This window comes from Colletotrichum gloeosporioides, assembly GCF_011800055.1.
Source record: "Colletotrichum gloeosporioides strain Lc1 chromosome Unknown consensus_65, whole genome shotgun sequence".
In the NCBI taxonomy this organism is placed as follows: Eukaryota; Fungi; Ascomycota; class Sordariomycetes; order Glomerellales; family Glomerellaceae; genus Colletotrichum; species Colletotrichum gloeosporioides.
Window position 1 is genome coordinate 168,392 of NW_025544710.1, and position 23,741 is coordinate 192,132.

The 23,741-nt window shown below is 51.6% G+C and overlaps 11 protein-coding genes across 11 annotated transcripts; 7 read left to right on the forward strand and 4 right to left on the reverse strand.

The window, feature by feature from the left end:
* Window positions 1-76: 76 nt before the first annotated feature.
* Window positions 77-1,363, forward strand: GCG54_00012312 (Initiation-specific alpha-1 6-mannosyltransferase; the record flags this gene model as incomplete). The annotated part of the gene is made up of 2 exons (XM_045412190.1): window positions 77-468; window positions 679-1,363. The coding sequence occupies 2 exons, from the start codon at window positions 77-79 to the stop codon at window positions 1,361-1,363; spliced, it is 1,077 nt and encodes a 358-aa protein (XP_045261225.1).
* A 1,349-nt stretch (window positions 1,364-2,712) lies between these two features.
* On the forward strand, window positions 2,713-3,246 carry GCG54_00012313 (uncharacterized protein; the record flags this gene model as incomplete). The annotated part of the gene is made up of 2 exons (XM_045412191.1): window positions 2,713-2,862; window positions 2,884-3,246. The coding sequence occupies 2 exons, from the start codon at window positions 2,713-2,715 to the stop codon at window positions 3,244-3,246; spliced, it is 513 nt and encodes a 170-aa protein (XP_045261226.1).
* A 2,246-nt stretch (window positions 3,247-5,492) lies between these two features.
* Window positions 5,493-7,144, reverse strand: GCG54_00012314 (uncharacterized protein; the record flags this gene model as incomplete). The annotated part of the gene is made up of 3 exons (XM_045412192.1): window positions 5,493-5,926; window positions 5,984-6,302; window positions 7,112-7,144. 3 exons carry the CDS (start codon window positions 7,142-7,144, stop codon window positions 5,493-5,495), a joined length of 786 nt encoding a protein of 261 aa, XP_045261227.1.
* A 70-nt stretch (window positions 7,145-7,214) lies between these two features.
* On the forward strand, window positions 7,215-9,262 carry GCG54_00012315 (putative transcriptional regulatory protein C15D4.02; the record flags this gene model as incomplete). Its single annotated transcript, XM_045412193.1, has 2 exons — window positions 7,215-7,387; window positions 7,504-9,262. The coding sequence occupies 2 exons, from the start codon at window positions 7,215-7,217 to the stop codon at window positions 9,260-9,262; spliced, it is 1,932 nt and encodes a 643-aa protein (XP_045261228.1).
* A 1,506-nt stretch (window positions 9,263-10,768) lies between these two features.
* GCG54_00012316 (uncharacterized protein) lies at window positions 10,769-12,285 on the forward strand (the record flags this gene model as incomplete). The annotated part of the gene is given in 2 exon segments (XM_045412194.1): window positions 10,769-10,828; window positions 10,846-12,285. 2 exon segments carry the CDS (start codon window positions 10,769-10,771, stop codon window positions 12,283-12,285), a joined length of 1,500 nt encoding a protein of 499 aa, XP_045261229.1.
* Window positions 12,286-12,343: 58 nt separating this feature from the next.
* GCG54_00012317 (Ketoreductase azaE) lies at window positions 12,344-13,484 on the reverse strand (the record flags this gene model as incomplete). Its single annotated transcript, XM_045412195.1, has 3 exons — window positions 12,344-13,120; window positions 13,170-13,399; window positions 13,463-13,484. The coding sequence occupies 3 exons, from the start codon at window positions 13,482-13,484 to the stop codon at window positions 12,344-12,346; spliced, it is 1,029 nt and encodes a 342-aa protein (XP_045261230.1).
* An 822-nt stretch (window positions 13,485-14,306) lies between these two features.
* On the forward strand, window positions 14,307-15,347 carry GCG54_00012318 (uncharacterized protein; the record flags this gene model as incomplete). Its single annotated transcript, XM_045412196.1, has 2 exons — window positions 14,307-14,375; window positions 14,433-15,347. The coding sequence occupies 2 exons, from the start codon at window positions 14,307-14,309 to the stop codon at window positions 15,345-15,347; spliced, it is 984 nt and encodes a 327-aa protein (XP_045261231.1).
* Window positions 15,348-15,453: 106 nt separating this feature from the next.
* On the reverse strand, window positions 15,454-16,052 carry GCG54_00012319 (uncharacterized protein; the record flags this gene model as incomplete). Its single annotated transcript, XM_045412197.1, has 2 exons — window positions 15,454-15,870; window positions 15,930-16,052. 2 exons carry the CDS (start codon window positions 16,050-16,052, stop codon window positions 15,454-15,456), a joined length of 540 nt encoding a protein of 179 aa, XP_045261232.1.
* A 1,813-nt stretch (window positions 16,053-17,865) lies between these two features.
* GCG54_00012320 (uncharacterized protein) lies at window positions 17,866-18,745 on the reverse strand (the record flags this gene model as incomplete). Its single annotated transcript, XM_045412198.1, has 2 exons — window positions 17,866-18,515; window positions 18,592-18,745. 2 exons carry the CDS (start codon window positions 18,743-18,745, stop codon window positions 17,866-17,868), a joined length of 804 nt encoding a protein of 267 aa, XP_045261233.1.
* A 931-nt stretch (window positions 18,746-19,676) lies between these two features.
* Window positions 19,677-20,129, forward strand: GCG54_00012321 (uncharacterized protein; the record flags this gene model as incomplete). The annotated part of the gene is made up of 3 exons (XM_045412199.1): window positions 19,677-19,720; window positions 19,773-19,974; window positions 20,028-20,129. The coding sequence occupies 3 exons, from the start codon at window positions 19,677-19,679 to the stop codon at window positions 20,127-20,129; spliced, it is 348 nt and encodes a 115-aa protein (XP_045261234.1).
* Window positions 20,130-22,782: 2,653 nt separating this feature from the next.
* Window positions 22,783-23,685, forward strand: GCG54_00012322 (uncharacterized protein; the record flags this gene model as incomplete). The annotated part of the gene is made up of 3 exons (XM_045412200.1): window positions 22,783-23,025; window positions 23,077-23,412; window positions 23,578-23,685. The coding sequence occupies 3 exons, from the start codon at window positions 22,783-22,785 to the stop codon at window positions 23,683-23,685; spliced, it is 687 nt and encodes a 228-aa protein (XP_045261235.1).
* Between the last annotated feature and the right edge of the window lie 56 nt (window positions 23,686-23,741).

A 23,741-nucleotide genomic window follows, 5' to 3' on the forward strand; every position in this document is an offset into this window, starting at 1 on the left:
GCAGCGCCCCCACGGCTTCTTTCCTGTCCTGCTCGTCGTCCTGCTTGCTCTTTTTCCCAAGTCAGCCGCCTCGAAGATGACGATGTACATGAGCGAGAAGCCTGAGCTGGCGGTTCGCAGGCCGCTGCGAGAGCGGTTCCTCCGCCAGCTCTCCCGGCTTCGATACCGAACATGCGCACTCACGGGCCTCATCCTCATCCTCATCTCGACGTTTTGGTTGTACGGCAACAGCGGACCGAACGGCCTCAAATTTCCATTCAGCACCGATATGTTCTCCGGGGAGCACACAACATGGATTGACAACTCAACACGATCTGACTGGGTCAAGCCGCGCCCTGGCCACATCATTCCGCCCAAGATCTGGCAGATTATGCTCCCGAAGAACTGGAAAGATAAATACCCTGTCAACAACCCAGACAAGCTGAAGGAAACAGCGTCATGGTTGGCCATGAACACCGACTACGCCTAGTAAGTAATCTCCAGCTTTTTTCCCTCTTCAGTCTTTGGAGGGGTTTGTTTCCTTGCAGAGCTTTCTGTGGTCCTTGGCACCTTCCAAGCTAGCGGAACGGAATGTCGTTTCTTTGTCCAAACATCACAGACGTCATCAACTCTATTCTTAGAGGACAACAATTCTTTCCTATACCGCGAAGAGACAAAAGCTAACCTCGAATCGTGTAGTACCCTAGTTGGCGGGAAGGGCGGCAAAGAATTCGTCGAGCGACGCTTCGGAAACCACTCGAAGATCCTGCAAACGTACAACAACATGCCTAATGTTGGCATGAAGTCCGATATGCTTCGATACCTGCTCCTCGACGTCGAGGGCGGAGTGTACACCGATACCGATACCCTCGCCTTGAAGCCCGTAGACACATGGGTTCCGCGGAACATGAGAAATGCAACCCGGCTGATTGTCGGTATCGAGTTTGACCAGCGCGATGGTCCCGCTTGGGCTGATATTCCTCATCCGCTTCAGTTCTGTCAATGGACTATTGCGGCAGCTCCTGGACATCCCGTCTTTAAGAAAATGACGAACAGGGTTGTTGAATCTGTCGAGGATCTGGTTCGGCAGCATGGCGTCAAGGAGAACCAGCTGAAGCCAACTAGCTTCGAAGTCATGAACTCTACTGGACCTGCGGCTTGGACAGACGTTGTGTTTGAGCATTTGCAGACCATCGAACCTAGCCTGACCGACATTCGAAACCTATCATATATGACAAAGCCGACGTTATACGGCGACGTCTTGGTCCTTCCTATCGACGGATTCGGGATGGGACAACTGCATTCTGACAGTACACACGATGGAACCGTTCCTGATGATGCCTTCGTTCAGCACTTGTTCGGTGGTTCTTGGAGAGATCAGTGACAACTGATTCGCGAGCTGGTGTCTAGTCGGAGTTTGTTTTTGGGAAAGGCGATGGGCGCTGGTTTTGTTTACCGACTTTTTATTGTTAATGGTCTTCTAAGATCAGCTTTATGGATACCCAAGATGATAGCTATAACATAATTTCTTCAACTGCATATTCATGGCTCGAAAGCTTGTTTTGGAGCCAAGTGCTTGCCACGCTGTCGGTGGAACACGACGTGAAGGACAGGTGCAGCGAAACGGTTCAATACTGTATCGGAAGGATTCATTGCCACTTCCATACTATTTCAGCATGCTATGGACGTTATGCGGCCCTTTTGACTCGCAAGTGCTACCTTATTAAGGGCTGTCGACAACCCATGAGACGGTCCGGGAACGTACGTATTGTAGCACGAATTGGCGCAGCCGAGCAGGATTGGAGCAACGGCATCTTGGTCGGGCGAAACGAGGTTACTCATCATTTGCCCTTGTGTCACAGGTTAGATGAACGGCCAATGATCAACCCGCTTATGTCTGAGGATCTTTTGCCAAGCCAGCTTCAGCTGTCTCCAGTCTGAGAAGGCATCCAGCCTGTCTCGCTGCAGGAAATCCTACAGGAACAGCTTCACCCCAGTACATAGAGAACGGCAATGCCGCAATATGTCAAGTATCAGGACTGACTCTTTACAACCACGCAAGGGCGCTCTCAATCGTAGCTTCGCACTCCCATTCGCTTCTACAACAGTGTTACACTAAAACGTACGTTGACTTGAGCGGGTGTATAGTGCTTCTTACATCAAGAGCTAGCGCTCATGGATTATCCGCAGATTACATTAATCTCATCTAGCACACGTATTGCGTCAACCATGAGTACGAGATTATGATACTAGAAGTCTGACAATGAATCCTGTAGAAGTACAATGAGTACCTTGAGAGCCTCTAAGTGGCTTCCCAACCAGTCAATCATGCATGGGATGACATTCTGCATAGAACTACTAGTATGTCTTTACTTCTGATCCTGGGTCTACTCGCAACAAGTGACAGATGCAGAAGGATCCTACATAGGCTCCTTACCCGTCGTTCTTGATTGGCACTGGAGCATAACTACTGGTTAGAATAGGGCGATGGTGATATTACGTTATCTAGACGAGAGTTATCTAAACGGACAGAACATCTTTTGAGTTGGCCGGACAATACAGATTTCAACTTCCATGCCATATGTTGTATATATATGTCGCTTCAGTCGTCCTCACTACGCCCTCTATTCGTCACCTCAGCAGTCTTGAGCCTCTACCTTACTTGCATTTACAAGGGAAGAGACATAACTAAATCTTGGAACCATCTTTCGACCCCTACGACAACTTTTAATCATGAAGTTCTTCAACACCCTTCAAGCTTTCACGCTTGCCATTGCGGGCCTTGCCCAGGCACTTCCCGATGGCTGGTACGAAGGAACCACGCTTTCGAATGGCACCATGGAAGCCAAGCCTCTCGGTGCCAGCGACTCCAAGCTCTTCACCGTGGAGCCATCCGCGAACTAGGAGAACTCCGTCAGCGAGCGTCTTGGGAGACGCTCCACATCCTGCTGGGGCTCAGCTCTGGACCGAGCCGGCACCGATGCTGCGGTCTCGGCTTGGAAGAACAAGGTCGGACCAACTGGAGCCTATGCTCTCCGTTCCGGCAGCAACCCCAAGGCTATCTGGTTCATTCGAAGAGGCGCTAAAGTGTACTACTGCATCAACGCACCCAGCAGCAGCGGAAGTCTTGATCTTATTGACATCAATCACGCCCTCAAGCAGATGGACACTGCGTGCCCTCGGTACACTGCTGGTAACTTCCGGTGGGACGGGTCGGTGGAGATCTTTGGCAAGGCGGCAGAGAATATTCCAATCTGCCGAGGTTAAGACTCAAGAGCCGAGCAGGAGGTGTTTCGTCGGGTTGCTCAATGTTCCGATGAAAATGGCGAAGGGGTTTCAGTTCTTGTCTGTCGTTCCTGATGTTGTGGATCTGTTTGAGCTGGCCGCGGTTAGAGGGGATCGCTAAAGCAGCTGTTTCTTCACGTAAACGCAACAGTCTCTACCTACATACACAGAAAACTAAAACTTGACGTCAACCCATGTATATCGTCCAATTTTGCGTCTTCCTTGCGACCAATTCCCAAGCGAGGCAGACAACCTTTGCTCGCTCAAGTGAGAACGATTCACGGAACGCATTATCTTGGCTGATCAAGACCACTTTCTGCGCTAATCTCCAACGTGCCGAGGATCACGATGAACAACTAGTATCTCATGAAAAGCCAGCTTAATAGTTATTGAGAGAAACCAAGTTTCAGTCTTAACATTTGGGCTTTTACTTGCATCATGCATTCACTTTTGCTGTCCGGGCGGAATAATCAGAACTACGATGGTGGGGTCTAGTCCCGGTTGTGTCTATCGTTATTTTGGCCACGGTGTCCAACGATATCTTCTGCATTGCCAAATGAATGAATTATAGGAGGTTCGGATCCGTCTCACTTTCTATCAGTAATCCCCAGGAAAGGACCTTATATCACTCACTATGGGACGCAACTCAGGAACAATCGCCATGAAATGTCGCATAGCATCGTAAGCTACACGGACCAAGAGTTTGCGGAGTATAAGTTGCCAATTATTCTTAACTCAGAAAAAGGGCGCATACTAGCTCCCAGGTACTTTTTTACAGCCTGAAACAGCATAACGAATCGCCTTGCCTTGTAAAGAAAGGGTTAAAGCTAGGTAGTTGTTCGTCATTCTGACTCCCTCAAGTCGATTCATACGTTGCTAGCTGCAAAAATTCATCTTTTTAATACCAAAAGCCAAGAACTTTCGGCATTCTGGGCAGAATTTTGTGCTTTTTCTCGGACCGAGGCTCACATTCTTTGCTTCTTCTTTCCTTTTGCATTTACGCCCATACCACTAAGACGCAGGCTGTGCGCGGTGTCATGCTTCAACGCCCATGAATCTCTAAGCAGCAGTGTCATTGATGGGTATGAAAATCGAACTGCACGAGGATTTAAAAATAAAGCCAAGGGCAATGTCGAGTTCGAGATGAGTCTGATCGGGTGGTAATGATGGATGAGCGAGTCCTTCAACATGAGTGGCTCAAGTTGTGTACAGAACCAACCGGCCGAGCCAACTGCCGATTGACTTTATGCAGAGATTGTGCATGGGACAGCTGCTTGCATCAAGTCGTCTAAGCGAGCTCGCCAAGGGGCTGACGATGCATCTAAGCAGGATAACAAGCCTCGGGGTCCTGATTCCCGTCCGTTTGCCTGGGATCGCCCCATTTTTGTCGGGTTGTCGGTGGGCGAACTCTCCGTCCCGTCTGGAACTGTTCGCTTGAGTGGGTGACACCGTGGTTGGACCAGGCTGCAGCGCCAAGCATGGCTCACGATGAATCATCCGCGCTAGCAAGGGCTAATGCATGTTTTGGTTGAGAATGACCAGGATCATCCCAGCCACGGCGTTGTGCACGAGCCTGTCATCCTCCACTCGAAGAAGGGTCCGGAATGGGCTGCCGACTGGGAGACGAGGGGTGATATGTCGCTGAAGGACGTCCTTTTTGTACGTTGTCGTGATGGAATGACGATGAATGAGCCATCGAGCATTACATTGAGCCATTATGTTGATGTTGGACGTCACCTCCCAGATGTGGTGATTTCGTATTCCGTGCCGCATCTCGGTGTCCACGGGAATGGTTTCGTGAGCGATTGTCGCTTACCGGCGTAATTCAGCATGGTGAATGAGCCATCTTGGGTCATGCTGAACCACCAAGGAAAGAAGATCGCGAAGTCATGGAAAGATAAATTTAAATAGCTTCCATCATCGTGGAGTCCGTTTATAATGAAGCATTGAATTCAAGTTAACCCGAGCATCAACGACAAGAAGCCTTGTGAAACGCATGGTATATCACGATGATCAAGACATAGGCAAGTTGACATTTAACCAAACAATCCATTCATTGGCTGCTACATGATGACAACACCGGAAGATGACTGAACACAAAACTCTCTCGCACCACAGGATGCGAGTCCATGGGTCCATTTCCAGCCGACATCGTCTGACAAACACCAGCGCGTCCTTCATATGACTCATTCCCACGGAGGCAAAAAGCAAAAAGGCTGACCATCCAGCTACGGCTTAGTTTCCTTGCGCATGACGCTCCTGAGAGCCTCGGTCTCTGCCTCCTGACGCGCGAGACGAAGACGGAGTTCGTCGCGTTCGCGCGTCATGTCCTCCAGCATCTTCTCGAGGTCCGAGATGCGATCAACCTTCTTCTGGCGGTACTTGCGGGCGGCGATGGTGTTTCGCTGCCGACGCAGGATCTTGTCGGTGTGGGGGGTCGATATCTCTTGGCCTTGGCCGTCAGAGTTGGGCGAGGAACGGTGAGATGATGGGGCCCCCGGCGCAGCAGTGTATACTGACATGTCCAGGGGTGGAGGCTGATTCGGACTGTTGTTGTTCGAGCTGTCACTGGAGCCGAAGAGAGGGTCCAGGTTAGGAGGGAGGAGGCTATCCGGGAAGGTGTCGAAGAGGGTTGGTGGTGTGGTGTCAATGTAGGGGAATGCTACATATATGTTTAGCATGAGGCCAATCGAAGGAGTCACGGAGTGAGTCAACTTACATTGGTCAATTGAGCTGTCGAGGGGACTGGCACTGACGTGAGGCGTCGCAGTAGCGGCAGACGTCCACGGCAGAGTGTCCCAAGGTGTCGGGTCAAGAAAACAGGTAAGGCTCGGATCGGTGTGGACGGATTCAGGTCCGAAGAGCCCAAAATCCGCACCCGGGAGACCAGCGGTCGACAACGGTTGTTGTTGATACTGAAGATCGTGAATGAAGCCGGTCTCGCCGGGGAGATTGCAATTATCCGCTGCCCATGGCAGACTGTTGGTGAGGTTGCCACCAGAATCTGGCGATCTGGCGGCAGGCGGCCGATGCTGATGCTGCGGCGGCCGGCATTGTTGCAGAGTGTAGGGGCCCCGTTACCTTGGGGCCAGAAGTTGGCGTTTTAAAAACGGAGGGAGTTGAGGGTCTCGACTGGCGAGATAGGTTGATTGTCCTGAGGAAGGAAGAGAGAATCGAGGAAAGACGAGCGCGGGGACGGGAATTATTAATGGAACTTTGGCTTCAGCGGTAAACCAGTGATCGGCGGGGAACTGTTATCATCCTTGCGGGTTTACGGCGGCCGCATTTCTGCTGACTGCAGCATACAGCGCTAAACCATCGTCGGACAATGAGAGTACGGAAGTACATGGCGCAATCTTTCTGACCTGTGGCAGTACTTTGTTCGAGGCGGACGGACTTTTTCGAGTCATGTGGAGTTCGCCTTGCATTTAAGAGAGTTCTGTTCTCGTTCTAACCTAGTTCAGCCACATCTGGCATAAAGTATGCATCAAGACCCCTTGATCGTTCAAGCCGAGATTGATCCCTGCGCCCCATGATCACTGCTCGAAATACTGCCTACGCGACGTCCAGGTCAGGAAAAGAGCTGACAGGTTCACTCTTGCCTTGATGACAAACGTGTTTGCTTCATCCGTCGACTCTGTGCCTCATTGAGAGCATCCCCTTTTGCCAAAAACAAGCAGCTGAGCATACTACGAATTTGATAGCGCCCTACACATCGCCGGCGGATCTCGACCAAATCAGCCCACTTCCAGGAGACGCTGCAGAGCCCGTAAATCTACCTAAACCTGCACGCCCTCTGACGTTGCTCCTTCAGAGACCCCTTGCCAAGGGCTCATCTGCGGCTCACCTTTTGCATGGGTCGGGCCCAACGCGGAGACATAGCGACCGACCGACCGGAAATCTTTCCCATCCCTCTCGTTTGAGTTACCCTCGGACAATCCCACCATCAGATGGATCCAGCACATCTTGCAGATACGGCGTCGACATCGCCGAGAAGCGCTGCCAGCCAGGCCGGCTCACTTGAAAGCGATAACAACAGCAACGGTAGACTATCTGTTGCTCACCGCCCCAGACACACCCGCACCAGCACGCCTAAAGTGAGGACAGGCTGTGTGACCTGTGAGTACCAAAAGCCCCGCTCGCGTATGCTGCACTCCGCTCACCCTCAGCAGGCAAGTGAGTTTTAAAAGACACCTTAGTGGCCGATCCTAGGCTGTTATCTAACATTAACCCTTCTAGAAAACGGCACATCAAATGCGATGAGGCAAAGCCACATTGCATGAACTGCCTGAAAACCCGTGGCGTATGCGATGGGTATGTCGTCAAGCCACGGAAGGCGAGGGGCAGGCCCGCCGCTCAACCGCAACGACTCAACCCTCCCTCACCATGTCGTGTCAACCAGCGTGTGCTACCACGAGAACCGGACATGAACTCTCTGGACTTTGAGAACGACAGAGACAGCGTGTACTTTGAAGACTGGAACGACCTTGTTCAGGTTTCCCTCGGCGGTGCGCCATTCTCCCGTACCAAGCTCTGGAACGAGATGATGCCGCAACTCAGCAGACAGAATCCAGCGCTACGACATGCGGCCATCAGTATCGGCGCCATGAGCAGGGCGCTGTCACAAAAAGGGAACTACGTCGTCGCGAGGAACTTCAACAATATCGCCGACCTTCTTCAAAGCCAGCACTACCAGAGCGCCATCGTTCATTATTGCCAAGCTCTTCGACTGCAAGCTCACGCCGACTTCCAAACAGCAAGCATCCAGGAAGCAGTCCTATTGTCTATACTGTTTGTTTCATTTGAGGCCCTCCGCGGAAATCGGCACTCGGCGCTGCAGCACGTGAGATATGGTTTCGTGCTATTACAGGAACTGCTCATGAGCGAGGATGCGGACGCGCGTATCTGGAATCTCGCTCCCGACCCGCGACAACTCATCACTGAGGTCTTGGACCTGTATAATCACCTCGACGTACAGAGTCGCACCGTCCTAGCAGGCAACGTAAAGACGAGTCGCTCACCGGCCTATGAGCTCATTAGAGGCCTCAAGGCCCGCGGCCACACTATTGAGACGTACAACATGCAGATCCAACGCTACACAGACCCAGGGGAGGGCAGGAAAAATATGCCAGAGATCTTCTACGATGCCGAACAAGCGTACACCTGGTGGCAGGTGTGTCAGCGGCGAATCGCAAAACTCGGTCCATTATTGCTCAGCGTCATCGACGATCTCAAGTTAGATGAGATTACAGACGAGAAGGGAATCGACGAACTCCTCGTGATCATGCAAGACCGCCCAGAGCTGCTTGCATATTGTGAGAAGTCCATGGGGCACTTGCAACAATGGCGAGCATCTTTCGAGCCTCTTTACAACAGGACTCTGTCAGACAGTTCCATCAGTCGGAGAGAGTATCTCAAGATCTTGCATCTGCGGATGCACTACTTGATCATGTTTATCTACAGCTTCTTCCCCAAGTATGCTGATGAGGCGACCATCTCCAGCATGACGCCATACTGCCGTGAGATCAACGAAGTAATCGAGATATTGCTGCGCGAACAAGAGAAGGATATCAAGTCGCCGGCGAACCTCTTCTCTATGGAGTTTGGCATCGCATGGCAACTCACCATTGTCGCCATGACATGCCGCGACCCACTTGTAAGAGAGAGCGCGACGCGGATTCTCGAAAAATATCCTAGGCGGGAAGGATTGTGGGATAGCCAAGCTTTCCTTGCCGTTCTTCTCAAGAATCGTGACCTTGAAAGAGACAATGCCAAGGAAGGCACGGCGGCAGAACAATGGAGACGCCTATGCAGACGCGAATTCATATTTGAGGACGCGGGGGAAACCATTATCTTCCGTTCGTTGAAGAAGAACCACACCACTGGGGAATGGGACCTGGTGGAAGAGACGGCTGATTTCAGAGGTGAGGTGGAGGGGTTGGTATGGAAAGAGAGGCCTTTAAGCGGGCAGGGTTTTATCATGACCGGTATGAATTGATCGGCGCAGTAGCCATCTTGGGCTTTGGAAGTGAGGCATACTAATCTTCTCAAAATAGTGGCAGGAGATCCGGTGAAGGAACCAACTTCGCTCTGCCATTTATAGGCAATGTTCTGTTTTCAATCGATACCCAAATTTCTTTGGTCAAAGAGACTGCGGAACTTGGTGCAGTCGTACTGAATTGCCTTCTATCATGCTGCGAGCGATAAAAAAGGCGTCACCAGATATCTCATTCGAGTCTTGACATACCCACTGTCGACAGACACTAACGTAACAGGCTCTACATGTTCCATTCGCCTCATCCCCCATCTTCTCGATCACCTCACCGAGGAAGAAGACCGGCCACTGGTACCAGCGGCCTAAAAATCTCCGCATTCTATTTTCGTACCCGTTGAGACAGACATGATCTGAACTCGATTATCCCAATTTGCTGATGATTCGAAGGTGACAGGCGGCGCATATCCGTCGACTCCATGGCCAAACCTTGCATGAGGAACAGCCGCCGCTTTGGTTTCTTGCCTGTCACAGTGCTCATAGGGCGTGTTTTGATTGACATGTAAGTTGGTATCGTGTTGAAAATCCTTTTCATTATGGAAGAGAACGGTGATTGCAATGGACATTTCGATGACTTGGCGGGGGCCGGGAATCATACGGCGCGGGTTCGTTTGCTAAGAAATTGCAAAGACTCGGGCAGGACTTAGTATGGTGACGAGAAGTACCAAGAAAAAGGAGTCGGCAAGGGAGGAGCGCAATAAGTGCTTCAATGTGGATTGCCGTTAAGAAGTAACCATCTCTGTTTTCAGAGGTAGTCATTGAAATATGTAGGTCATAAAACCTATGACACAGAAGACTGAATAAATGGTATCCCAGGTTCAGCTTCCAAGGTTCTCGGCCTTCATAGCCGTAGTTCTGCATGTCGCGAGTAAGTTCATTGTCGCGTGTTGGAGCCGATTCCATCGCACTTAATTTGCGAAAGCGAGTGTTGGTTGGCACCAGCTTTCAGCGTATAATTAGTGGTTCCTGGCCATGGGAAACCGTCGCGCGCTGCTATATCGACGTACTCAAAATTCGAGAGCAAGCTTGATGAAAGCAATGATAATTGTTTGAAGAAGAATCATTGAAGTCAGACTCAGTGAATAACAGCAGCTGCCGAAAAGGCAGCGAAGACCCCAGGTTCATTTACAACTGCATCTCAAGATTCGTCGCACTGGCCGCTGCTCTTCAAAGGAAATCCACATAATAGAGTTTGGACAACGGAACGCTAACCCGATGCGGCAATCTCATGCCCAATGAGGTTGCTTCACACTCGAAGTCAAGTTCGTGTTGGCCTGGCTCAAAATGCCTCTGCTTGTTGCGCGTAGTTTTCCCCTTCATTTGGAATCAAGAAACGGAAGTAATCGAAGTTCCGGAGACAGCCGAGAAAGACTCACTCCTAATAGTTGTCAAGATTCCCATGGCTCTTCGGCATTCAGTCTCCTCGAGGAAAATCACGCTGAGCTAGCCGAGATGGTGTTCCACGGTCGACCGTCGCCGGCCTGCTTTCCCTGCAGGTCCAGAAAGCTAAGGGTACGCTCCCATACCAGCATACAGAAACATCAGAAAAGATGTCAATCAATCTGGAAGTTTGGGCTCATACTAACGTTGTTGATTTTCAGTGCGATCTGCGATTAGAAGCTTGCGGCCAATGCCGCAGGGCCAAGATAACCTGCCACGGCTATCGGGATCCCAACGCCTTGCAGTTTCGGGACGAGTCTCGATCGGTGGAGCGGAAGGTGGTCACCCAAAGAGACTACGGAATTATTCCAGGGGTACAAAGCCAGCCGACTGGTCTCGAACTGGGCTGGGACACCCGCGCTCGCTACGCTTTCTTCTCGACCTACATTGGCGGGTTCACGCGCAGCATGGGGGAAGTAACCCACCATTACAGGACCGCCACAGCATGCGATCACCTCTCTGCGAGTGTCGAGGCGGCCAGTTTAGCATATATGGGCACGCAGCTGGGCAGTGCGCATCTCATCACGCTCGCCAATTCCAGCTACGTCAAAGCAATCCAGAGGCTTAGCCGATCTTTGAATGATCTTAGCTCCGAAGGAGCTGAGGAAGCTCTTCAATCGGTTCTCCTACTAGACATGTACGAGAAGATGGTCCATCGCGACCACCAGAACTCTCAGGCCTGGACGAGTCACTCTCAGGGGGGTCTGACCCTCCTTCACTCCCGCGCAACAACCATCCTGTCCAGCCCGACTGGACGTCAAGTTGCCGCCCGACTAGTGACTGCCGTCATAGTTACCTGCGCAACAGTTGGTATTAATACACCTAAGGAGCTGGCTGCAGTGCGTCGCAACATTGGCTATCATGTCAACAGCCCCAAGTGGAGCTTTTTGGGCATTTTGAATCGGGTCTCGAACTTGCACTTCGAATTTAAAGCGGGAAGAATAACAGAACGCAATTTCGTCATCCGAGCCAAGAGTCTGGACGATCAGCTGGCTACATTGGAAGCAACAGTGCCATCTACATGGCGACCCCTCTTAGTACCCGTCACCGGCAGTAACCCTCATGTTCTCGGCACATATTATCATCTCTATCCGGACCACTATACCACGCAAGTCACCAATGCGCTTCGAACAATGAGGCTCATTCTATACATCATCGTAAAGCGTTACACTGCCGATGGCAGCTATACTCAAGAGAGTGCTTTCAAGAAGACGATCCGAGACATTGCACATCACGTTTGCGCGTCCGTACCGCAGTTCACATTGCCAAGGGTGTGCGAGACGAACACTCTACCATTCTCGCCTGTGCAACAGCTTCAGTGTCGCACCTTCCTGGCTCCGTTGTATCTTGTCCACCAAGTGTCGGAAGATGATTCAGTGAAGCAGTGGGTAAACAACTGCTTGGCATACATGTGGCAGTCCGGGGGTTTGAAAACGGCCAAAGACATTGCCGATCTCATGGACATGAAGCCAGATTTGGATTATTGGTCAGTCTTTGCAACAACTGGGAGCTACGCGTTTGCAGCATAACCAAAGAGAGTTGTTTTGAACGAAATGAAGGTCTACGATTGGGCGGATACATGTTCGTTCAATCCTTCAAGTCCTTAAGGGACTTGACGGAATCCACCACGGTCTTCTCATAAGCTGTCCACTTCATTCCCAGAACGTCTTCGGCCCTGGAAGTGTCGTAGCCAAACGACTTGAGGTTCGGGTTTGGTGCTCCTCCCATGGTATCGAGCCCAGGCAACTTTCCCCGCAAGTCTGGGAACTTATCCCACACGGTCTTGCCCATTTCAGCATTGCTGTAGAAGCCACTGGTAATAAAGAAACGCTTTCCAGCTGCTTCATCAGATTCCATGGCCTTGACATGCGCCAACGCCACATCGCGAACGTCAACCCAGAGAGGCAGCGCTGTAGGCGGGAGTCCGCCCTTGTGCTTGCCAGTAATCATCTCTGCCAAGAGCTGGTTTGAAGTGTTGACCTCAGCCAGAGTCTTCGGTGGTAGTCTGACTGGACCATAAATCATGGGCGGGTTGATCGTGGAGAGTGTGAAATTGGGTTTTTCGTTGGCGACGAAATCCCAGGCAGCCTTCTCTGCCGACTTTTTGGATACGACGTAGGCGCTAACGGGGCTCGCGTACGCATCTTCAATGGTCAACGGGCTCCAATCCTCTTCTGAGTATGTCTTCTCCGCCCCCGAGGCGGCAAGGCCAGGGTTGAGAATAGCCGCAAAGGAGGAAGTAACCACAACGCGCTTCACACCAGGGCAGGATTCTTTGATTGCATGCAAAACTCCGGTTGTGCCCAGTACCGCAGGGTCAATCAGATCCTTTTTCGGGTCGGTGACGTTGTAATGGAACTGAATCTGGTGAGCAACGAGGGGATTTGAGGCTGTCTAGGTTTCGCAAGCTTACCGGACTAGCCACATGAAGCACAGCTTCCAGACTGTGGGTGCTGAGAGCGGAAAAGGCTCCTTTGGCTGCAATGTCGGGGACGACGATCGTTTCGAGCTTGCTTTTGGGGACGTCTTTGAAAGATCCATGAATAGCCATCGCCTTCTCTTGCGATCGAGCCGTCGTCAGGACGGAGTGTCCGCGTTGAAGGAGGACATCGATCACATGGCCGGCGACGAAACCCGTTCCGCCTGATCGGAAAAATCAACCTGTTAGCTTTTGCTCGCTGGAGTGTATCCTGACGTTCACGGTACCTGTAACGAGGACTTTGGTCATCTTTAGATTGACGGAGAGACCGTGCCGACTGGCTGAGAAGTTGGGACGATCTGTAAAAAATAGCGGGCAGATGAGACGATCACAAATAGACAGGATTTCATGTCTGTCTTGCGGGCTTACGGATGATTTACTAATTCTTTTAAATCCTTTAAGGTTGGAAGACACCATCAAAGCTGTGACCATCTTGCCGGCTGTTCATGCGGCTGGGGCGGTATCCGCAGCCGAGATTGGTAGAAGATTGACCGCTCTGTACGTGTCATGAAATCAGACGATCTGACCCTGAGGAAAGCGTAAATTAACCATACATTGAAGAGAACCATATACCAAGATCAATTACGTCGATAGGACCCGTGGAGATGGAAGCGACCAAAAGGTTGTCGCCCGGCTCCGAACTGAGCAGAAGAAGTATGGAGAACGTAACGCTAGCCATATGGAGTTCAATAACCAAGATAGTCGGATGCGAGGCAGGGATCTTTGTTCCCACAACGCAGATGAGGTGCCGACCGGCGGCTCCGAATCATCGGTGACAGAAAGCCTAACTCCTGTAAGGCCGACCGGAACCTACTGTCAGCCTTACTTCCACGATACAAACGATACCGAGTTTCACTTTCAGGTCCAATAACTCCAGAGTTTGACCGAGCCCACTTACTAACGGTTGTCGGGCGACGATGGGGGCTGCCTCACATATAAGGGCGCCATCCATTCGACGGAGCTTGCCACAGCGTACAAACTTTCGACAACTCCGATTACACATAATTCGCCGCTTCTGTTGGTTACGCGTTGCATCTGCTCTAATTCATCTCTATCGAAATCGTTTTCGCGATGGCCAAGTACGCGAGAGACGCAACCGAAGGGTTCCGTAATTCGATTGAGAATGTTGCAGTTGTTGGTGTAAGTTGGTCGGTTGACTCTGACGACCTTGGGCTTTATATACTAACTGCTTTCAAGGCAGGGGGTCAAATAGGCAGAGCTATTGCAGCGCAACTTCTCAAAACGGGGAGGCATCGAGTTACGGCAATCACGCGTAGCGGAAGCAGCAACTCGCTGCCCGAAGGTGTAGAGAAAACATTTGTTGACTACAACGACGAGGAATCTCTAATCGACGCTCTGAGAGGCCAGGATTTCTTGGTCATTACGCTTTCCCTCAGCGCGGCGCCGGGAACCCACAGTGCCTTGGTCAGGGCCGCCGCAAAGGCAGGAGTGAGGTACGTGATGCCGAACGCCTACAGCATCAATTTCGCAACCAGCGAGAATCTCCGACGAGACATTCCTGTTGGGAACACGGTCCTCGCAAACATCGCCGAGATCCAACAGGCCGGCATGACATCAATTACCTTGATGAACGGATTCTGGTACGAGTACAGCCTTATAGCCGGTCCCGCAACCTTTGGATTCGATCTCGACAACCGCATCATTACGTTTTACGACGACGGCATGAAGGCCATCAACACGTCAACTTGGGTCCAGTGCGGACGCGCAGTTGCTTCACTTCTCAGCTTGAAAGTACTTCCCCGAGACGAAGATGACCAGTCGACGACAATTTCCGAGTTCCACAACAGTACCCTCTTCGTTTCAAGCTTTAAAATCAGCCAGAGAGAGATGTTTGACAGTGTGAAGCGAGTCACGGGCACGACTGACGACGACTGGAGGATCTACTTCGAACCAACCGAGGCACGCTACAAGGCTGGCATGGAAGACATGGAGAGGGGGAAGCCGGAGGGCTTTTACAGATCGATGTATGCTCGGGTCTTCTTTCCCAGCGGAGATGCAGACTTTGAGTCTGACGGAGATCGCCTGGGGCTCCCGGCTGAAGACTTGGACGAGAGCACGCGCTACGCCCTGTCGCTGAGGAGTTCGTCCTAGGGCAGCCTACAAACCGATGACAAGAGCCAGAAGCACTAATCAAAAGGGTACAAATACGTATAGCATCATAAAGCAAGTTTCAGCCTGCCAATTGACAATTTTCGTGCTACTCTATTCCCGCAACATCCTCTGGTGTATGCATCTCCTTCATCTGCTTGACTCCATCTACTGGACGAAGCCAACTCGCCCGAGTGTCGATGAACTGCTCCACCTGCGGCTTCAACTTCTTTTCGACTAAACTGAAGTCATCGACAGTGCCGAGCCGCAGGATACTCATTCCCGGCAACCCCGAAGAGACACGGTACAGGAGGGTTCCACAGTTCCCGCAGAAGTGGTTGGCCATATCGTTGCCCGTGGCGATGGTCTTGGACTGGGTAAAAGACTTCAGGGTCTCCTTGCCTCGAAGGTGGCGTAGGTGGGTGTCGGCAACGGTGAAGTTAGAGCAGAACATCGATGAACTGATTTTGCGACAGTCGGCGCAGTGGCAGAGGAATCTACTGATGAGGCCTGGCCCATGTGTTGGCTGTGGCAGTAGGTCAGTCAAGATTCCAAGCTGAATTGCAAGCCGTTGTTAGGACTTACGAAGGCGAGCTGGACGGCACCACAAAGACATGTGGCTGTTGCCTCATCCTCGGTGGACCAACCATCAGTAGCGACACCGGCTAATGGGAAGAAGCCTTTGTTGTTATCTTGAGTGGCCGCCATGTCTGGCGAATGTGTTGTATGTGGGACGGGGTTTGGATGTTGTGCTGCTGTTGCTAGAGCTGTTGCTGCTGTTCAATGCTGAGCTTTTCGACAATAGCAAGCGGGAAAGGCAGGTTCAAATACTTTTCAAGTCTCTTCATGGGCACATACGAGCGGCAAGGAGGTGATCTCCAAGGCTCGGATGCTGATAATCATGCCATGATATGCCGCTGACATACCCTCTTGTGGTGTTGGCCGAACCGATGTTGCAACATCCAGATTAGAGCTTGATTCCAATTTGGTGGAGATAGCAGCGGTTTGCACATGGGCGGATTGAGAGATAGAATCGACCAGCTTAACTTCAGCGATGATTCGTAAGCTGGCCGAATGGTGATTGGTCAATTATGGGATGCCCCCTCTTGAGACGACCTTAACTTTGAAGCATTGACTGCATCTGCGTCTTAAACCCGGCAGAAGAGGCAGATGCTTGCAAGAAATGCGGATGACGTGAGTGACTCACGCAGTGCTGACAAACAACAGCTGAGACCCCTGGGCGATTGCGGAGAGAAGACCAGCCGAATGCACCAGCTTGGAAGTACGATGAGATGACAAACACCGGACGGTTGGGAGGCTCTATTCTACCTTGCACTACAACATTATCCAAGCATATTATTTACAACCTTCGAATCCACAACCTTCGATTGGGATGCGGCTTCATTCTGCACCGACGCTTGTTCGCGCTTTTTCGGCAACAAGTGCTCAGGACATGGTCGCTGACCCTTGGACGGCATGTTCCCAGGAGGAATGTCGCCAACAACGATTCCCTGGTTCTGCGGGGCGTTTGTGGCTATTTCATCAATCAGAAATTGTCGGAAACAGTAACGAGTTCGACAACACTGCGAGGAGGGTTACACATACCAACGCTGTTTACTGTGTACATGGCGAACTTGTCAAGTCCTCGTCCCACGGAACTGAACTAATGGCTGTCAGCGCACCGTTGGCTGTGGTGTGTCCAAGGGGATGAGGTCATACAAAACCCATGATGGTCTTCTGTCGATCTTTCCGTTGATAGAGACTATGTCTTGCTTGGAATTCAGGTGGAAGATCGTTGAAGTGGTTTTAAGCTTATTTCAGCTCTTTTATCCACCGTCGGAACATCGCCTCCAGGGTCCGCCTTGCAAGCAAAAAAGAGGCTTCAGGCATATATGGGCTGTGCTCATGGGCAGGCGCTTCGAAAAGAAGGCCATGTGATGTCATGTACGCCAATGCCTCGCGCCCGGCTTGTGAGATGTGAGGTTTCCCCACCAATCCGAGCACGTCTCTTTGGCGGCCATTGTGGGAGTTAGGCGTCTTTGAGACTGCTGCGCCGCTGCGAGGCCTGGTCATCCACCACATTAGGGGTCTAGTCTGTCTTGGCAACAGGGCATAGGTTGTTAACTGATTCAGAGAACCTGAGACGAAAGCAGAAGGGGGCTTCCACGATGTGTTGCGCTCTTGGACTGAAGACATGGAAGATCATTTGATTCTTCTTGCCATGGACGCTTTGGACAAGCGCTGTCAAAAACGTCCATGGATGTCCATCATCGAAGCAATCAAGGTAAATCAATGACAAAACCTGGGCACCAATTTTTTCGGGAGCACCGGGCAACCGGAATGCCGTTCTATATTAGCCGTAAAGCTATTTACAATGTATGCGTTAGTCAACGACCGCGGGTATCTACGTTCCCATCCGACCTGGTTTCTCTGGTAGCTCTAAAGACCGCCCTAAAGGTTGTCAAAACGAGACTTCATTGTGGTGGCCTAGACCGCAGTAACTCAATTACAGCGTGACCTCTTATTTGAAGTCTCCGTCACCGTTGCACCGGGACAAAGGAATAGCCTTCTGCTGCTTGGCACAAACAGTGATGGCTCCAGCAACCCACTTCACACCCTCATAGGACCCTTCCTCGTACGAATCAGCGATCCACGTGCCCGTTTGCTTCAGCGAGCCCGGGCATCCCTGAAAGGTACGGCCGGACCGGCGGTTCACCCAGGGACGGGTAATGACAGTACCGGTCCAACCATCCTCAATGGTGCCTCGCACCGTCGTGGTAGCCGTCGTCGTCCACGTGCGGGTGTAGTCAACGCCAAAGCTTGCACCCAGACGGTCCTTGATAGCCTTGATGTCAATACCAGCGCTGCCAGATACACTGTTCGCGACTGAGTACGAAGAGGCGACGGAAACATCGATGCCCTTTCCAAAGCCGATGACGACAGGAGCCATTTGTACATCCCAGTTGACGAAACGCTCCGTCTTGTCGGTTGTGATGGAAAACGTATTGGAGCAGTCACGAGTGTGGAGGTTGGAGTCGGAGGTCTCGTTGAATGGAGTAGGCGCAAGGTGGTTGGCGCTGTCAAGCCAGTCTTGGGGAAACTTGGGGGTCTCCGGGTTGATGCCTTCGCTCTCGAGGAGGGCGAGCCATTGCTTCTCGTTGACAACCTCCACTGTAAGGCGTTAGTCTGATAAGTCTGTGATAGAGTGCAAAGTGTATGAAAGCGACTAGACAAGAAAATGACATACCGTTCCCGTTCTTGTAAACAAGCATTTCATCGCCAGCCAGGGTATGGTCTACAGACCGTCTAGTGCTATTTCCGTATTGGCTTCGCAACGCAAAGTGAGGAGCAGCACTTGCGGCCGTAGCCATGAGAACGGTGATGAGCTTGGCAGAAACCATTGTGCCGACAACGACAAGTAATCTTCGGGTGCTGAGAAGTGATATCTGAGGGAGAGAAGATGGGGATACTGAGATGGTATCGAGTCGCAAATCGAGTCGCAGCCATCATAGCTTTATAGCTTTTCAGCTCGTACGGAATGTCGATAGTATGTCTTCGCCGTCAGTCAATTGCAAAGGTCAACTACACAGACTATCGCATGAGACTCCGAGTCGGCTCAATCATCAAGGGCAGTGGGGTTCATCCGACGACGAAGTCGCTTGCAGCGCCATCCCAGCGAGTCATGGTGGAGGCTGCAGATAATTGGGTTGAGAAGCAGCCAACCACCGACCACATCATTGGAGGCAGACCTTCTCCCCAAGCTGACGTCTATAACTGAACGAGTTATGATCGACTTCCGACCCGTCGGCAACACTTCACCGATATGGTGGACCGACCCAGATGTGCTCCATCTTTGGCACAGACGTTTACCCTAACAGGCAAGCGATCGTTCGAAGTTCTCCATACCACACGACTCAGAATACATCATGAGATGAACTATGGACATCAATCAAGCTGAAATGGTGGGTATCTGCAAGAAAAGCGAGACCTTTTGCACGAGAACATCGTGTTAATGTTGGACGAGTGCTTCACAGTTTGAGTAATGTACTTCGATAGTTGGTTGCAAATAGATTGATTACACTCAAGAAGGAAAGATGAGCGTCCGCGACCGCAACTGTAAGTCTTCGATGAGAAGGACTCCTGTGGACTTTGTTGGAAGAGTTGGATATTATGTTATTCCAATCTAACGCGTAGATCATTCTTGTATTTGAGCACCCGTACCAGCCCTCTTCTAGATATCTCAACCGTTGACCAGCCTATATCGTCAATCTTCCTGTAGTCCCTACTCTCGTCTTTCAGCCATCCTTCTACGACTCATTATCAGTTTCCAAGATGCAGACCTCCAATCTCCTCGCCGTGGTTATCCTTGCAGCTGGGTTCGTTCCTCAACTTCCTTCTTCGTTGGCCACGTGTATTGACCCCCAATAGCGTCTTCGCCGACCTCCATAAGACTGCCGTGTGCGTCAAGGACAGAACGAACAACCCTATTGGCGGCACTCCATACAGTCCCAGCTATAACTGGGTCAAGAACTACGAGATCTTGCCCGACGAGACCAAGTGTGCTTGCGACATGTACAAGGCGCGCAATACTGGAAGCAACCAATGGGATACGTGCCCTGATTGCACCTTTGTGAGTCGTCTGGCACTTCGTTTAGTTTCCTACTCGACTGATATGTGTTTCAGGATGGCCTTGGTTGCAATTCTGAGGCTTGGCATATTGGTGGTGACGAGTTCACGTACTATTGCGAAAAGAAGTGTGGTGCTCAAGGCGCTGAGGCTAACTAGAGTCATCCCAATGTGCACTGAAAAGAGAAAGGCGGGGCCGGGGGGGTTAAGCAACGTATAAATACTTTGGTATCACTCTTCAGAGCAGGCATGCATTTTCCTTCAAAGTAGTAATTCAAACGTTTACGAGCCAACATCAAACGCGGAGCATGTGAGGCCTCCTCATTATCTTCTCCTACGACGTGATAATCGCGAGAACCTCTTCACTGGCTAATTTAGGATCCCTGTCACACAGGCCTGGAAATGCAGAATGATGGTTCCTCATTTCGGAGCCTAGATCAAACACTGTGGGCTACCCGTCTCGCCCATGACGACACACGCTGTTGAACCTTCCAACGTCCAGTGCTCCACCCTCATTACTTGTTCCTTTTCATTTTCACAACTTAAGAGCAAAATATTGCCAGCACAAGAGCCCAGTGAATGTTGATTTCGCTGATTTAAAACGCTTACCGATCACTCTAATCTCCCTCCCTCATTTCCAAGGCCAGTCGCGCAAGAGCTGGAACCCCTTGGGGAATGATACCTTGAGGTTGAACGCCGAGTCATTGCAACTCCGACCCTCTCCACAGTATCCCAGAAACACGACATTCCGCACGTGGGGTAACAACCGGGGCAAATGGCTTCAGCCCTGAAGACATGAAGCCACTTAATATTGAGAGCTTGGGGCAACTCCTAATCTGATGCCCCAGAGCATTCTCATGACCCAAGAGACGCTCAGATCTTCACTCACGTGTTACAGACATCCCAATTCAAAGAACAGCTTGATATTTCTACACGGCGCTTGATTGCCGCGCGTCAGCCCGATGACAAGGATACTGCATTGAAGTCGATTCTTTACCGCGGGACTTTCCTACCTTTTGGTCCTTAGAACAGGGGGAGGCGGTTTAAGTTTATCTGAAAACGAGATCGTCTTGTCTAGCTCGCTGACAAGGTCACAATCATGTTCCTGATCTTCGCGTCAACGGGGAAAACTGCAACGTCGGCTGCGGCTATTCAACCACAACCTTCCAACGTGCCACTTATGCCGCCAAGATACGATCGACGACGTACAGTTCGATAGCGTGCGGGTGCTCGCTCCACCGCCCAGCCTCTGTTGAACATGGCTCTCAACGTCGTTACATGAGTCAGCTATGGCGATGATCTTTGGATGTCTGATTGCGCTCATCGACTGTTTTTAATGGAAAGATGGCCGGAGGGTAAGTTATGAGGTAGGTATAAGGTGCCAAGCTGTTGTTTGTGATCGTACGGTGTGGTTCAGGCAATATGCATGGTATTGAGCTTGAGCGGCTGAGTAGCCATAATACACAATAGGTACCTATGTCGGCAAGACTTTTTGTTTGTAAACTATGTGAAGCCATTGACATCGTGAGCTCTCACTAGCCTCGCTCTCACTAGCCCTCGCACTTCCTGCGCTTCGCTGATTTTGTCGACGTCTGGAGGTGGTTCACTTGGCCTGGCAGGTTTTGCCGATCGTAACTTGACAGTTCCCCACCGAGTAACATTTGGCTCACACAACAAGGTGGGTGACGTCAATGCAGCGGCAACGATAGTGTTATTTTGGGGCTATTTATGGGTCGAGTATGGAGAAGCTTACTCTCCGAGCTTGCCGTGATCGCCCAGCGCCGTCACCTGCCGTCTTCGGCACCGGAGACAGGGAGATGGCTGGGGTTCGTGCAACCTCCAACTGATGAATGTCTTGGATGGGTGTGCACAATCTCTCGGAAAATCCGAGTGTTTAACGCAGCAGACGTATCATCGCGACGCTTCCAATTTGAACCAGGATACCCTCTATCATTGGAAAGTTGTTGAATCCTCAGTGAAGATCCCATTGCTATGTGTCCATGTCGAACAAGCGTCATGATAGGCCACCATAATCAGCGTTTTCACAATTGGTGGCCGAATTGACGATCGAGACCGATTGGCCTATCTGTCTCATTCACCCGCGTTGTGAAACTCGGCCTAACGATTCGTTCTGTTGGGCTTCCGGTATTCCAAGTTGCTGATGAGTTCTGACACGGACGGATGTTCTGGCTAGCCGGCCACCATGCGACAGGGCCGGTGACACGGCACGGGTGGAAAGGCTTGACCCACATCCATCCGCACCCCGAGCTCGGCGGAGTACATCGAGGGCGCTGGTACCACGGGACTGAATATTAAGATTCATTTGCAATTGAGCACCGGCGAAAAGCATTTATTTTCCAGAAGAATAGTCGCGCAGGTGAGTTTACTGGTGGATTGAGGGAGTATCCGGACCGGCGACGGCGCGGGTGCGGGTGGGAACTGTGGGTCTACCCCCTTCCGCACCCCGAAACTGGCGCCGACCAGACCGGAACCTAGCACGGCGGACGAGAACACCAAGACTTACATCAACACCACCAGAAATGCTTCACTCCTAATATGGACATAAAAATCCCGAAATGGCATCTTCTCATCCGATCCAAGCCGGAGCAAAACCCCCAGACCGTCCCCAAATCCAAGTCATGACGTCACCCACCATCATCACCACGCCTCTCAAGCCAGTGACGCGACCAAGACATGCGCAACACACCTCGATGGTCAAAGTCCTTACCGCAGCAAAACTTCCATAAACCCAGCTACCTTGCGTTCCCTTTAACCGCTTCAATCCTTCTCTTCCCATCACACCACCGCCTCCATGCCCTCAACAGCCCGCCTCGCCAAACAAATCCTCTCGACCCCTCAAGCCAAGTCCCTCGCCAAAAGCGCCCAAGCAAACATGTCCACCGGAACCCCCTCCGAGACCGCAAAGGCACAGGCCTCCGCGTCCGCCAACGCGCCCTCCTTCGAGTCAATCGGGATCAAGAACAAGGACATTGTCCAAAAGTCAGGCGTCTCGCTGTCCGACCAGCAGAAAGTCCTAGTCGGCAGTGTTCTCGACGTAACTCCCTTCCCCCTCAAATCATATTGCTGAATCGCTAACCACCGACAGCTCTTCGAGGGAAACCCTACCCTCAAACACCTCTCCCTCTGGTCCAAAACCGCCACCTTCCAGGACAACATCACCATCGCCGAGGGCTACGACAAGTTCGCCGCGCAGTGGTATGGCCTGCCCGCGCTCTTCGACCCGATCCGGATCCAGTCGCACACCGTCACATCCGCGGGCAACCCCATCGAGTTCAAGCTCAAGAATACGTACACCGTCAAGGGCGTCAAGAGCGAGCAGACGATGGAGAGCACCGTGCAGATCGAGGTCGGCGCCGACGGCAAGATCGCCAAGGTCAGCGACAAGTGGGACAACGAGCTGCCCGAGGGCGCGTTTTCGCAGGTACGTGACGCTTTTCGGGAGTCATATTCGAAGGCCTTTTGGACGCTGGCGTGGGTGTGGAAGGAGGGGGCCGTGGCTTTGTTTTGTCGGGTGATGTTGTTGCCGCCCTTTTGGGTAAGGGGGTTTTTCGATGCGGGGCGTGGATGTGTGCTAACGGGTTGATAGGCTCTGCGGAAGCTGAATGCCGTTACGGTGCCGACGTTGGTCAAGGTTCCTAAGACTGAGGAGGAGGATCAGAAGATGAAGGCCGAGAGGGAGAAGAGGAGCCAGTAAAATGTGTGATATGTTCCTGGCAGCAGTGGCCGAAGTCACGGTTAGCTCAGTACTAT